The sequence below is a fragment of the Centropristis striata genome, chromosome 15 (genome assembly GCF_030273125.1).
Source record: "Centropristis striata isolate RG_2023a ecotype Rhode Island chromosome 15, C.striata_1.0, whole genome shotgun sequence".
Taxonomy (NCBI): domain Eukaryota; kingdom Metazoa; phylum Chordata; class Actinopteri; order Perciformes; family Serranidae; genus Centropristis; species Centropristis striata.
In genome coordinates this window covers 37,203,184-37,218,954 of record NC_081531.1, presented here as the reverse complement: position 1 = coordinate 37,218,954, position 15,771 = coordinate 37,203,184, and the positions used below count along the sequence as shown (strand labels likewise).

Sequence of the window (15,771 nt, the reverse complement as noted above, 5' to 3'; positions counted from 1 at the left end):
ACCTTTCTATGGAAGCTTAATCCTCAGAGAAAAGTTTAACTACTTTGAAGATTTAAGTGGTGATAAATGTCTGTAATCTGCTCTGACTGATGGACCACCAACTCTAAAACCTGAATACTCAAGACTTGTTATGAAATGAATAACTTTCAGTCAGAAGATTTATATATTTTTTCTTTAATCCCTTATTAAGTAATGATTTATTTATAATGATTTATTATTATTATTATTATTATTATTATTATCATTGATAATAATAATAATAATAATAATAATAATAATAATATATTTTTATCTAGTATAACCCAGGTGCATATTATTATTATTATTATTATTATTATTATTATTATTATTATTATTATTATTATATGAATTATGCTATATTTTTGCACCTTTCATTTATAAAAATAAGATTAAAATTCCGTAATAGGGACATTTCCAATGCAGCTCAAAGTGCTTTATAGTGTATCATAAAGATAATACCATAAAATATATATATATATATATATATTTATAATAAGATGTAGATGAAAACATAAATAAGTATCCAAGGAGCTGGGCAGGATGTTCCACAGAAGAAAATTATTTTAATACTTGATTCAATATTTTTCTGAATGAATCAGACAAGTTATTCACAGTAAATCTAATCTATTCCCTAGAGCAACAGAGGATATTATTCTTTGTGCTGTGACACTTTCTGGAGGAACTTTTGGCTCAATCAGACGTTTCACCTTCAGCAGAGTTTGTGTTTGTCAGAAAACAACAGATTCTATAAACGCTCCGGACAGAAACGTGACCCGCTGCAGCGCCAAGAGGCAATTTAGTATTTTATAAGACAGATTCCACTGCAGCAGAGCACGGACCAGCCTCAGTCAACCATCAACAGTATTTGTGGTTTTATATTTCTGTTAGTCACTGGCAGTGTCGGAGTTATTTCATATTTTGGGGCTGATAATATTACCGTACATGATGAGCACCCAGATGTGGTGCAGAGTATCCTGCAGACTGGAGGGGCCCCAGACTGGAGGGGCCCCAGTTTAAAGCATCCTGCAGACTGGAGGGGCCCCAGACTGGAAGGGCCCCAGTTTAAAGCATCCTGCAGACTGGAGGGGCCCCAGACTGGAGGGGCCCCACTGTAAAGCATCCTGCAGACTAGAGGGGCCCCAGTGTAAAGCATCCTGCAGACTGGAGGGGCCCCAGTGTAAAGCATCCTGCAGACTGGAGGGGCCCCAGTTTAAAGCATCCTGCAGACTGGAGGGGCCCCAGACTGGAAGGGCCCCAGTTTAAAGCATCCTGCAGACTGGAGGGGCCCCAGACTGGAGGGGCCCCACTGTAAAGCATCCTGCAGACTAGAGGGGCCCCAGTGTAAAGCATCCTGCAGACTGGAGGGGCCCCAGTGTAAAGCATCCTGCAGACTGGAGGGGCCCCAGTGTAAAGCATCCTGCAGACTGGAGGGGCCCCAATGTAAAGCATCCTGTAGACTGGAGGGGCCCCAGTGTAAAGCATCCTGCAGACTGGAGGGGCCCCAGAGGCTCCGAGGTTTCTGCAGCTGAGAGACTTTATGTTCTGGTTTGAACTCCTTCAAGGCTGAATCAGATCTGCATGAAATGTTGCACACAGAATCTGAGGAAACCAAAGATTAAAAAAAAGTTGTTCAAAGAATCGGCCCAATTGAAGTGAAAGAAAATTAACAATATTAACACCAAACTTGTTATTGGTGTTTCCCATGAGCCACTGAGAACGTCCAGCAGGTGTCACTATTATCCAGACAAGAGCATTTTGGCGTACATACTCCGCAAGAACAGAGAAATTTGTTCGTTTTCTCAGGTGGAAAGAACAAGAACAAAGTAAATTCTGAACAGGACATTTCATACTTCTGGTCATAGGGCCCTATGACTGGTCATAGGGCCCTATGACCAGTTCCCACTGCAGCTCACGTCACATTCAAACGTCTGACCAATCACACAATAGTTGTCGGACCACACAAGAAACATTTCTGTCCAGATGATGAATTCTTGCATGCTTCTGTTCCTTCTTAGTTTAGCAGAATTTCTTGATATAGGCGATGCCCATTTCCACCTTAAAATGTTTTTCTGCAAGATCGCAAAAAAAAAGCTAAATTTACTTTTCCGAACTTATTCAATGTGCAGAGTCTTAAATTTAGCACATAGAATCTGGGAAACCTAATCTGGGAAAAAGTAAAAGGTATGAAAATAATTTCCATATCCAGAAAATGCACCGTGGATCTTCTGAGTGGAGTTTGCAGTTTGCGGTGACTCTAAATGCCCGTAGGAGTGAATGAGAGCATGAATGGTTGTCTGCCACTCGGCCAATGTGGAGTTCAGATAAGAGGTTGAGGAGAATGAATGAATGAATGAATGAATGAATGAATGAATGAATGAATGAATGAAACGTTAGAGAGAAAGTGTTCTTGAGCATGCAACAGTTCCTCTGATTGTCTATCAGTAAATGAGTAAATCAGCAGCTGGTGTTGTGTTTAACTGCTCCTGATGCCAGGAAGCCTCCACAAGGCTGGCAGACTGATGGAAAAGGTGTTTTCTATTATTGTCTCAGAGGTGGAAACAGGCTTTATAATCATCACATTTCCTGTAGTGAAGTGAAACAGTCTGTTACAGATTATAGCTGTTTATAACACACAAAGAGGAAATGGACAGTGAATCCAATGCCATTTTATGTAACTTTATACTTCTACTTCACTACTTTCAGAGGCAGATATGGTACTTTTTACTCCACTACATTTAGCTAAAGGCTTTAGTTACTTTTCACTTTGAGACTGAACTTAAAAAACTTCAAAATGACTGAGCATTCAGTCTAATCTAATAATATATTTAGAAAATATAACCCATTATACTCATTATACATATGCATAACAAGTACTTTTACTTTTGATACTTTAAGTACATTTTCTGATACTTTTGTACTTTTGAATGCAGGACTTTTTCTTTTACTGGAGTCATTTCAGTGTGGTAATATATATATAAGAACTTCCTCCTTTAATCACACGCATAGTGCCTTTCAAAATAAAGTTCCATCTTCACAGGGAATGCTTCAGTTTCAACCTGTGACACTAAACTTATAGAATAGAATAGAATAGAATAGAATATCTTTATTATCATTGTCACATGTACAATGAATTTAAGTGCATTCCTTGTCAGTGCTAGATTTAAAATAAATACATAAAAGTTCAAATTAATAAATAGTAGGAATATTTTTTATTTTTTTTAAAACAGGAGAAAAAAATTAACAACACACAAATATAAACAAAGAAAAGAACATATCAAATAACTACATTACAAGTTACATCCAAGTCAGCTGGAAAAGCACACAGAGACAGTATGCGAGGACGGTCCCCACAGAGACAGTATGCGAGGACGGTCCCCACAGAGACAGTATGCGAGGACGGTCCCCACAGAGACAGTATGCGAGGACGGCCTCCACAGAGACAGTATGCGAGGACGGTCCCCACAGAGACAGTATGCGAGGACGGTCCCCACAGAGACAGTATGCGAGGACGGTCCCCACAGAGACAGTATGTGAGGACGGTCTCCACAGAGCAGCGTTAGCAGGACACCAGCAGCTTCTGTAAATCAGTCATTTTTAATCCGTAGAAACCAAACCACAGTGGAACTAATAACTGAGACGTTTGTGCCGGAGGTCGATCTGTTTTCATCTCGTCGTAACTGATGATCTGTTGTTTTCATTCTTGTTTCATTACTTTATTTATCTGCAGGTGATCTTTTTATGGTAGCAAATATCAGCAAATATCTTTGTTGTACTGGACCTGCAATACTGAAAGAAGTGACTTTGAGTTTTGAGGATCTTTAGGTGAACAGACTGAACGTCAGCGCTGTATAATATATAATAATAAATAATAATATATAATAATATATAATAATATATAATAATATAGGTTTAATACTCAGGATTTAACTACAAACAAGAAAACCCTCAATGTATAGACTCAAACACAAAAAGTCCCTCTCAGTCATCACTTATCACACATTAATAGGCCTTAGCAATATGGAGAAAAATAAAATCAATATTTTATTTTCAATATTATTTCATTTCATTTTTTTAATTTTTATTTTGTTTTTCTCAACAACAAAATAATGAAGAAGACAAAAGTATTTGATTTGTTTTTATCTTAACAATTAAAAAAATAATTGATACAGTAAAAATCTCAAAAAGTATTTTGAGTCTTCCCTGCAAATCAGAATCAAAGAATAAAGTAATTTCCCTTCAATTTAGTGGGATTTCTTTATTTACAGGTAACATGTGTTCTACTTTCTGTAGAAGAAGTAGAACACAGGTAACCTGTTACACAGGTAACCTGTGAAGAAGTACAGGTAACCTGTTACACAGGTAACCTGTTACACAGGTAACCTGTGAAGAAGTACAGGTAACCTGTTACACAGGTAACCTGTTACACAGGTAACCTGAACTTCTTTTTGTCTCTTCATTCCCTCGACCTCGTCTCGTTCAGCTCGGGGGAGAAAACAAACAACTCATCAACAATATGTCTCATATTTCACCTTTCACCTCGATATCCTGACGTTCTGTTTCAATCCAGTCACAAATCAGCCCAAATCCACACTAAATGTGGGAAATTAAATAGTCTTAATGTAATTGCATTTGTTTAATTCCGTGAGTGTAAAACCTTTTTGATATGCATTCTGAATCGCACACTTTATTTATTTAGTTATTCATTTAGTTTGAGCTTTGACACCAGGCTGACGATGATGATTGTTATGATAAATGTTTTGATGCAGACAGCTTTATGACTCTATGAATGATGAATTAGCTCTGTGACTAGATGAAGAATAAATTACCTCTCAAACCCTGCACCAGTGACTGAAACGTCATCTTTTCTTATTGCTCTTTAATGAAAACATTTTAATTTACAGGTTATTTCTTTGTGTCCTCGTTTTAAATGTTTAATGGAACTCAGGTCAGTTCTCTAGATCTGAATTGGAGTATTTGTTGTGTTCTGGTATGGATTTAAAGGTCCAACTTTTTTTTTTCGCTAACTTGAATGTGAATAAAACAATTTAGTCTTAGTCTGATTTCTAAATGTCATCAGACGAAATGGATCAATCTCTGACAGTGAAATGGTTCATTTTGTGGATTAACAGACATTTCTCTCCTAATCTCAGTCTTTCTGGCCCAGCAGCATCACGGGACACTCCTAGGAATAGTAATGATATGCGGATATGTCAAATCAGAATAAAGTGATTTTGACAATTTAAAGCAGGGGTGTCAAACTCTGGCCCGCAGGCCAAATTTGGCCCGCAGTGTAATTTTATTTGGCCCGCGAGGCAATACCAAGTTATTATGGTATTATTGTAAAGTAATGACATTGATGTGTTTTTTATTTGAAATTTTATTTTGCATGTCTGCACTATTTAGTTATATATTGTATGTTTATAAGCGTTGCTGGTTCCATATTTAATGTTAAAGCAAAACATGTTTGGTATATATTAAAAGGTTTATTTGTTCAATGTTGGCCCGCGATTTTATTCAAGTTTTACATTTTGGCCCATTGTGTATTTGAGTTTGACGCCCCTGATCTAAAGCTTTGTTTTGGTTACTTTCTGAACCTATGATCCGTTTAGGGCTGTGGGAAAGTTGAACTTCTGATGACAGAGTTTAATAAAGTTAATACTATATAGCATATCAACAGACGAGACTCCAACACAACTAAAAAATAATAGCTCGTTCCTCTTTAATTCCTGCAGCTTAAAGTTTATTTCTATTGAAAACCAAATGTTGTTTGGTCGTTAAACTGTGAAACTTTTTAATGTGTTATTGAGTTGAGCTGCTGCTGCGTGTGCAGATGTGAGTGGAGTCTTTGTGTTGGACATAATGAGGGATTTGTTTCTGGCTTGTTTTACGGGCCGCAAACATTACAGCTCGCAATTAATAAAAAACTAATATATGCTTTCTCATGACTACTCAAGACTCTTGTGACTAACTTGTTCTTTGGACAGCGGTCATAAAATCTGATAAATAATCAATCTGAAAGGTCATGAATGAATTCTCCGTTCTGTCGGTAGTAAAAGTAATCGTTATTCAAGATCTTCTTATAATTTCAAAATGATAGAGTTACTTTAGTTTAACCCACAGTTATTGTCATGCTTTTAAATGTGACATTTTGTCCTTTTATATTTGAATATTTCTGATTACTGGGCTCCCTAAACAGTCTGTAAATTGCCCAATTTATGCAACTCACAGACTGTTTGGAGCCCTTAGAAGAACCGATCCATGTGTCCTCACTGTCTTCCTGCTTCTGTCCCTGCAGCGCTGCTGGTGAAGCCAGACGGGGACCCTCGCTGCCCGCTCGGCCAGTTCCCCTGCGGGAACATGAGCGAGTGTCTTCCTCAGGCTCTGCAGTGCAACGGACACAGAGACTGTCCCAACGGAGCCGACGAGCGCCGCTGTGGTAATTACACACTTTCTATTAAGTATAAACTCACTTTTTTTCTTTTTATACAGGTCAAAAGACCAAACAGTCCTAAAGGCACCACTTCACCAAGAATACACATGCAGAAAGCCCAACTGATGATGAATGTTATGAATATTTCTAATATATTTTTGTCTCAGATAAATTCTTCACACAGTGGCTCTGTCTCCCAGATGATGACGAGCAGGAAACTAAAAATCCAAGAAAAGCCGAGGGATTATTATTATTATTATATTGATGAGTGAGCTGCACAGAGGAGCTCATCAAGTCTTTTTTTAAGCTCAATTCCCATATCCAGAATATGGTGGAGAGGGATTTTTGATCATTTTTCTCATATTAAACTGGACATGTGAAGGTTCAGGCGTGAGCATATTTATGGATCTTTTCTTGCTGATTCTGGAAGCCTGCAGGTTCTGGATGCAGCTGAGCATGCAGCCAAAGCCTCCAACTGTTATTACTGTTAGCCTTAAACGAGTTATTTACAGCCTGAAGGGAAGAAAACTTCTTCCCAGTTGCTGTGCTCCCCTGCTCTCCCAGAGGAACAGGCTGTCTGGCTGTTTCAGCTCTTCACTCACAAACCAGAAGTTAAAACGTCTCATTCTGACAGTGTAAAACGTACCACGGGGGTCATTGGAGCTTAAATGTCTCTTTTAATAAAGCGCTGAACGAGTCAAGACCTTTTCAGTCATGCTTATTAATGTCAGGCTGGTTCTGAGCCCTGCAACCTAAATGTTCAATCAGATTCTCAGAGGAGGAGGACATGAATCAGTAGCATTGATGATACAGTCAGCAGGAGCAGCAACGAGGAGGAAAAGAGATTCTCACTCTGTTCATCAGCATCGCCACTTTGCTTTGGACTGGGATTTAAAAACCAATGGTAACAGTTTAATAATAATCCTAATAATCCTAATAATAATTTCATAATAATGGTTTGTTTCAGTGTCATAATATCTTGTTGGGAAGAACATGATGCTACAGTATATTTTAGCCAGGGAATCAGACTAATTCCTTGCAGTTTAAGGCAAAAACCACAGTTTTAAAGCAGAACAAATAGTCTCATGACTCAGTTTATTGATGGGAAATGAACATAAAAGTGGACGGATATATAATTTAGGTGGATTTCACAATTTCGTCTGATTTCCAGTGGTGGAAATTTATAAACCAGAAAATAATGTGCAGTGACAAAATGTCTGAAATACTTTTCTTAAAGTTGTAAACTCTTGATCCCTAGCTAGCCAGTTCACTACACATGAACATAGTTTCCATATGACATCAAATTAATTTTACTGTTTTACAAAAAACACATCATATCTAAACTGGTTTTAATGACGAAAATGTAACATTTTCTTGATGGAAATATGGAACAAAGAGTCAACTCAGCACTCTTATCACAGCCTCCCAACGGCATGAGTCCAAGAAAAACAGGATTTTACTACACAGTAAAACATGGAATTCATATGACTGCCTCTGAGATGAACTAATGGTTGCTAATATATATATAATGCTACTATATATATATATATATATATATATATACTGTATATATATATACTCATTCAGTGATAGATAGTGACTGAACAAGTCAAGTCAAAGTTTCTTTAGCACATTTAAAACAACCAGTGATTGAGCCCTAACCCTTAATACACAGAACAACAAGGTAAAATAATGTTGTACCAAAATAAACAAGACAGAAACAGCAAGGAATTAAATAAAATAATACTCAACAAGGATTAAAAGGGTTTTTAGTCGGGGTTTCATTTCTATTAGACAACAGAGACAAAGGAGCCACTGAACCGAGACTATCTGGTGATTTAGATGGAAATCTGTGAGAAGGTTACTTTAAATTGTTCTTTCCTGATGAAGTCTTTTACATGTTGATCTGCTGATACGTGTCCTCAACCTTCCATTCTCACTGACTGAAGCTAAAGTCTTTAGCTGATCAGGATCCAGGAGATCTGTGTCTCTGCAGGGTTCTGGGTTAAAGAACAGTAATGTGCTGCCCACTGCTCCTTGCATGGTGTGTTCACTGGTCTGTCATAAGGATGGTTAAATGCAGTGATTGAATGTCCCCTTTGTGGGGCTAATAAGGGAATCTTAATGTTGAATTGAAGCTGTAAACATATCACACACTGAGCAGCTCTCTAATATCTGATTCTCTGATGTTCATGTTCTAATATCAGCAGCTGTAAACGCTGCAGAGTTGATCATTTATCATTTAAAGCTGCTAAAGACGTTGCAGTTCTGAGAATGATTGATGCTGTTGAAGTCTTTCTCCTCCTTTTCTTGGAAAGTGTAAAAGTGGAGAGGTAGAACAAGAGTTCCTGGTTGTTGTCAGAGAAACAGCTGAGACTAACGTGAGCTTCTTGCTGATCGAACTGATATGAAACTAAAAAATAAATAATAAATGATAATAAAATAAATGATTCTGGTTTAGACCTCCACTAATGGAGGATTGTGTAAGAATAAAAAACGCGTCATGCTCAGTATTGATTAAATATGAAGCAGACAGACATGAGAGAGAATGTTTCTCAGAAGTCTTCATGTTTAATGGAGACTTCTCTTCTGTTTGACTCAATGGGGTCGATGTCTTGGACTGGAATGACGATATGAAAGTTATTATGACCTTTTATCTTTTGATGAATCTGCCCAAACCACCAGTGGTTCTTTTTTCTCACGTTCAGCTGGTTCACATCTGTACAGAACTCAGCGTGGCGCTGAGGTTGTTCCGCTGGTTGGTAATTCAGAAAAGCAAGAAAGCTTCAGGAGATCAGCTCCAGTTGGTCTCGTGTCTGTTGTTTTTACCATAATAAGAGAATTGTGTTTGCTATTTTACACATATGAACGTGAGTTTCAATGCTCTGGCTTAAATTATTTAAGGTCAGACACTTTAGCTTTGCTTTTTACAGTTAAGACTATTTGGTTTCCATATCATGTGGAAAGGATCCAAACTATACAGTGATGAACACGTTTATTAGACCACCTGTCATAAAAACAAGAAAACAGAAATATTTTAGAAATCGTTCAAAGCTCATTGAAAACTATAAATGCTATTGTAATTTATTTGGCCATTAAAAAAGTCAATTCACATTTTTATACCCAAATCTGAGCAGTCTCACTGGGCCTCTGTTCAGGAATGCAAGTAAATTATTATAATCAAGAAATAATAATGTGCTTTACTATTTTTACAGGGTTTTTTTGTAAAACAATACATTTGAAAATTCATGGATAACAATAATAATTATATTTTAGCATTAAAAATATAATTTCAAAGAGCTTCTGCTTACTGGTGTATTACAACATTACAGAAACATAAACATTTTTTGGGTAATGCTGTTAATTTAGGACAGTTGTGGCATAAACCAGTAAACTAATAAATGTGTTAAGCACTGTACATTTAGACTTTTATTTTACTCATTTTATTTATTCATCTCTGTGCACCTGAATGTTTATCAGGCTGTTTAACAGGCTGTTTAACAGGCTGTTTAACAGGCTAAGGCTGTGTCTGTTTCCTGGAAACCCGACCACCAAATACCACCAACAGTCAAAACTTACTGAAGAAAAAGTACAAAAGTATCAGCATCAAAATGTACTTCATTATTTAAAGTAAAACTTGTTGTGCAGATTGTTACATGTGTGTTTTGTTGTTGTCATTTTAACTATATGAGGTTTAATTTATCAACATGTCTAATCACTTTAAATTGATCATGTTGATGTTAAATCTCAACCTGAAAAGTATCTAAAGCTGCCAGCTCAATGTAGTAGTAGAAGTATAAAGTTACATAAAAGTAAGTACAAGTACGTCAGATTGTAGTCAGCAGGAGGATGATGAAGAGCAAAGCAACGGGATGAAGAATAAAAGAAGCACAGATGGGAGGGGATCATTAGTTTGGTTGTTTAAACATCAATCTTTCCTCAGAAGAGTGATTACATTCATTTATTTGACGCAGAGGGTGCTGCATGGATGAGTTTTATTTATTGATGATTGATTTATGAGTCACAGAGTTTATTTTGTGGAAATGAAATGAACGGAGAGGAATCCCTGGAACAGAAACATCACATCTGCTCGTCATCACCAGTTTATCTGTTGAGGCTCCTGGAGGCTCTAACGGTAGCTGACACCATGTGGTTGGTGTGTCAACACAGAGATCTGCTGACAGCTCTGATTCTCTGATTCATGCCACGGATATAAAACAACATCTACAGCTCATTCACACTCATTATTCACCTCTTTGTTTAGTGTGAAGCTGCTTCTTCCCGTTGATAGTCTGACATGAAAGATGAATGAGGTCAGATTTGATTTAAGGTCTAGTCTAACTGAAGTGTAATTAAATATGACATTTAGTGAGTAAAACCTTTGTTTTGTAGCAGACTCATAATAATCATATTAAACAGAATAATAACAGGGAATGAACAGTGAAACAATCACAGCCGGACAACTTTAAAAAAAAAATAAGATGGAAAATGAAATGCACATGAGAAAACAATAGAATGCATAACAGAAGTTTGAAAATAAAAAAGACTGAATTATGATGATGATGATAATAGAGTTAAAATACATAAAATGCATGAAATCAGTAGTACATTTTATAACATGATAACGAAGCGAAGAGGAAACGAGAGTTTAGTCTTGTTTAGACAAGTTTAGTTTAAGTTTAAGTTTTGTTTAGTTGAGACGAGCTGATATCTTTAGCTAGTGTCCTCCATCAGTTTGGAGCTGCATTGACAAAGGCTGCATCCGCTGGTGGGTTTAAAGTGAGGCCGCCATGTTAAAAAAAAAAAAAAAAGCAGCATAAGTGCCCTGTTGGATGCCTCTATGGTGGAAAAAACATGATAAAGTGCCTTCCTAGAGGGGAAAACGTGATAAAGTGCCTTCTAGACTGCCCTTCCAGTGAAGAGATAATGGAAAAGTGGAAAAAAGTAGCCTTTAGAGTTCCCTTCAAGTCAAGAAAATAGTGAAAAAGTGCACTTTAGAATGCAATTTTGTCTAGAAAACACAGAAAAGTTCCCACCAGTTTGACCTTCTAGTCAAGAAATAGTGAAAAAGTGCACTTTAGAATGCCTCCTGGTGGGTAAAACATGGTGCGGGGCCCCTTAGTGGGCCTGTCCAGTCCAGAAAAAGTAAACAAAGGCACTTCAGAGTGCTGACTTAGTTAAAAACACAGTAAAGTGTCACCAGATTGCCCTTACATTTAATAAAGTGCCCTCCTCATAAATAAATGTTGAAGAAGAATGTCCTTTAGAATCCTGACCAGATGCCCCCTAGAGCGCCTTTCTGCTGGGGAAATCTTGATAAAGTGCCCTTTCAGTCAGGAAAAAGTGAAGAAGTGCCATTAAGGTGCCTTTAACATTGAGAAAATGTGATAAATTGCCCTCTAGAGTACGCTTTCAGTAGAGAAAACGTACTACAGTCCCCTTCCAGTTAAGAAATGGTGAATAAAGCCTTTAAAGTGTCCTTCAATGGAGAACTCTGATGAAATGCACTCTAAGCTGTCCTAAAATAGAGAAAACACAAAGATTTTCTACATGACAGAAACATTTCCACATGCAGCTGCTTTCACTTGTTTTTTAACTACATCCACAATTTGTTTATGTTTCGATTGAATTCATTAAAATGATTGAATGAATTTTACATGAAGAACATGTGATAATCTCTTTGTTGCTTGAGTTGTTGGTGCCTGTCAAATCTCCGTCAGTTTAGTTGAATTATCATGTGTTTTTTCATAAAACATAACTGTATAAGTGATTACTTTATGAATGATGGCAGTGTGTCAACCTTTTATCTGCTCTCCCTCCACTACTGAGGCTCCACAGAAACCACTGAGCTGATTTAACAAAGAGGATCATTCAGTAAAGGTTATCTGCTCAGCTAATGCTTTTAAATCAGAGCGGTCTTCTCTTCCTGCACTGATAACGTTTCTTCTTTCTCTGGTTTTTACAGGAGATAACATTGGATGGGCCGATTTATTCGGCCAAACACTACAAGATGCTAATTATGTGGAGCAGTACTACCTGAACGAGTGCTGTAAGTCTGATTATTTATCTATTCAACTTATAGAACAGGAGATTGGATCATTTTTAGAGGACGCCCACTAGCCTTAATGAAGAGATATTTACACGCGTGTGTGTGTGTGTGTGTGTGTGTGTGTGTGTGTGTGTGTGTGTAGACCTGCAGCAGTATCCAGACAGCTGTGACTGCGTCCAGACAGATGTGGAGTGTGTGGAGGTCGACCTGCAGGACGTTCCTCTGATCTCTCCCAACGTCACCTGGCTGTAAGTCAACTCTGACTCTAACCTCATTAGGGCCTCGGGGCAATCTCCCCAGCACTGGTCCCTACTGGTCCATACTGGTCCCTACTGGTCCATACTGGTCCATACTGGTTCATACTGGTCCATACTGGTCCATACTGGTCCATACTGGTCCCTACTGGTCCATACTGGTCCATACTGGTTCATACTGGTCCATACTGGTCCATACTGGTCCATACTGGTCCCTACTGGTCCATACTGGTCCCTACTGGTCCATACTGGTTCATACTGGTCCCTACTGGTCCATACTGGTCCCTACTGGTCCCATCCAGCAATATCTGTAGGGACCAGTGCTGCACTACTGTTGTACTGTGGATTTCTTCTTCTTCCTCTTCCGGACGCAATTTCATCCCGCTACTAGTCCTACAACTTGAAGAGTTGCAGGACAAATTATATATCATTTATAACAATTATATATAATTATATTCCGCGACGTAAGTCGCGAAAAACGGCCCAAAATTTTGCATTGAAGTGAATGGGACGACCGACAAAAAATAAGCGAAAAAGAACAATAATTGGATATTTTTAAACGTCTACTTCTCCGGCATAATTTCACCTAGAGACTCCATTTAAACTTTAAACAGTAGACACAAGTCTTGTGTATTGGTGTATTAATCCACGTTAACATTTGTATTATTCATTTCTTTAAAAATACAGATAATATACAGTAAATATCTCTATTTAAATAAATATGAATTATGTGAAATAATTAAGATTTTTTTTTTTACTTTCATATGATGGTAAGTATTAAATTGTTTTTGGACAATTTCTTTAAAAAAAAGAAGTGTTTTTCTGGTTTTTACTGGAAAAAACATGAAAGTGCTTTTAATCTTACACTTACAGCAATATGTTGTGTATTTTTTTTTATTTTTACAAATAATTTACTGTAATTTAATAATCAAGACAACTAAGCAATCGAATAATTCTGTAAAGAACATTGACATTATATAAGAGATTTAAGAGAAACAGATTTAATATTTTATGGTTTATAATAGTAATTAAAGTAATTAACCTTTTTTATGGCATTTGCACTAGAGAAAGACCTTCTCAAATAATACAGTAACTAATACAGTTCTTTTTTTTCTTTTTTTTTACAGTGTAGAACAGTTTTCACTCAGAGTAAAACCTCTTTAGTTTTGATTGTTAGACACAAGAAAGCAGATCATTTTACATGTTTTTCTTTGATTTTATAGTTAGTCACTCATTTTTTTTCATCTTCCTGTAAGAAATGCTGCAGTTTTTCAGCTCTTGCCTGATCATTGTTCTGTTCCAGTGAACGGAGGCCTGGACGCTGCTGACAGGATTTATCTGCTGCAGCGGCTGCTGACAGTTCATTCAGAGGCTTTTACGTTTTAATGAGTGTCTGTCTTCCACTTTACTGTGAAATGTCCAGAGCACAGTTTGGCTCTCTGACACTAGGAAGCACCACTCCATCTTCTCAAGTCTGAACCATTTTATACAGTCTATGGTTTTCGATGCTAGAGGCTAACTGATGCTAGAGGCTAACTGATGCTAGCGGCTAACTGATGCTAGAGGCTAACTGATGCTAGCGGCTAACTGATGCTAGCGGCTAACTGATGCTAGCGGCTAACTGATGCTAGTGGCTAACTGATGCTAGCGGCTAACTGATGCTAGTGGCTAACTGATGCTAGCGGCTAACTGATGCTAGAGGCTAACTGATGCTAGCTGCTAACTGATGCTAGTGGCTAACTGATGCAAGCGGGTAACTGATGCTAGAGGCTAACTGATGCTAGCGGCTAACTGATGCTAGAGGCTAACTGATGCTAGCGGCTAACTGATGCTAGAGGCTAACTGATGCTAGCGGCTAACTGATGCTAGCGGCTAACTGATGCTAGCGGCTAACTGATGCTAGCGGCTAACTGATGCTAGAGGCTAACTGATGCTAGCAGCTAACTGATGCTAGCGGCTAACTGATGCTAGCGGCTAACTGATGCTAGCGGCTAACTGATGCTAGCGGCGCTGCTTGTTACAGCTACAAGAGTAGCCATTAGCGTATCAATGCTAACTCAAAATTGTGGTCACAACATTAGCTGACATTTCATAGCGGCGTTACAATCGTGCCAATTCAGCACATTGCAGAAGTTAGCAGAAGTAAGGATTAAAAGTTATTACAATGTAAAATTATAAGTTAGTACAACTTACAGTTGAGTTGATAAAAATCTGAATTCAGAGTTGAGCAAACTCAAAAACAAAACTTAAAATATTTAGTTTAATTGTCCAACTTAAAATTGTATCTAAGTTTGTTGCCTTGAAATTTTTAGTTCACCCAACTTTCCTTTTTTTTTTGTGTAGTTGCACCAGATCAGATCTGACTCATAGCAGCTGTATTTGTCGTAGTTTTCACTCATTTTCTCAGATACTTATAATATTTTTTTTAAATTGGAACAAATTTAAAGATAAACACTTTTCCAAGTGCCCTCAAGTGTCATGAATATTGGTAGAAAAATTGGGCCTCCTCTCTACATACATTCCTCTATATTATATATTGAACTATTTTCTATGAGACATGTAGAATAAAGTCATTTTGACAGAAAAATCTTAATTTTAAGCTTCGTTTTTGATTATTTTTTCTAATGGAATTTTTTGTGACCTGTGTTCCGTGCAAGGAAAGTTAAAATTACGATGATAATGCCAGTTTTTTATTTTTGTTATTTCTGTGATACATTTCTGGTGAGCAGTTAGTCAGTCCAGAATTTCTTCTCAGAGGTTTTGAAGCATTTTGCATAATTTTCCCATGACAAGTTGTTTGAATATAATCAAATATTTTCTGTTGAGGCGTCTTGTGGCCTGCAGAGGCTCATCTCCACTGAGATGACGTGCTCCAGTTTGGAGAGGATCAATTTTAAATTTGATTTCAACAATTCCTTTAGATTCAGAAGTGCCAGGACTTTATGTGAGGACAGTGTGGAGCTGCTGGAGGGCCTCTCCAAGAATACGCCATCTGTTCCAGTGTGTGACAGTTTGGA

At 37.5% G+C, this 15,771-nt stretch overlaps 1 protein-coding gene across 1 annotated transcript in view; it reads left to right on the top strand.

The window, feature by feature from the left end:
• Positions 1-3,381: 3,381 nt before the first annotated feature.
• Positions 3,382-15,771, top strand: part of rxfp2a (relaxin family peptide receptor 2a) — a 51,387-nt gene continuing 38,997 nt past the window's right edge. Inside the window, exons 1-4 of the mRNA XM_059351111.1 lie at positions 3,382-3,547; positions 6,317-6,457; positions 12,417-12,500; positions 12,643-12,748. Of these exons, the coding sequence (XP_059207094.1) occupies positions 3,382-3,547; positions 6,317-6,457; positions 12,417-12,500; positions 12,643-12,748 (497 nt within the window). The remainder of the gene's footprint in view (positions 3,548-6,316; positions 6,458-12,416; positions 12,501-12,642; positions 12,749-15,771) is intronic.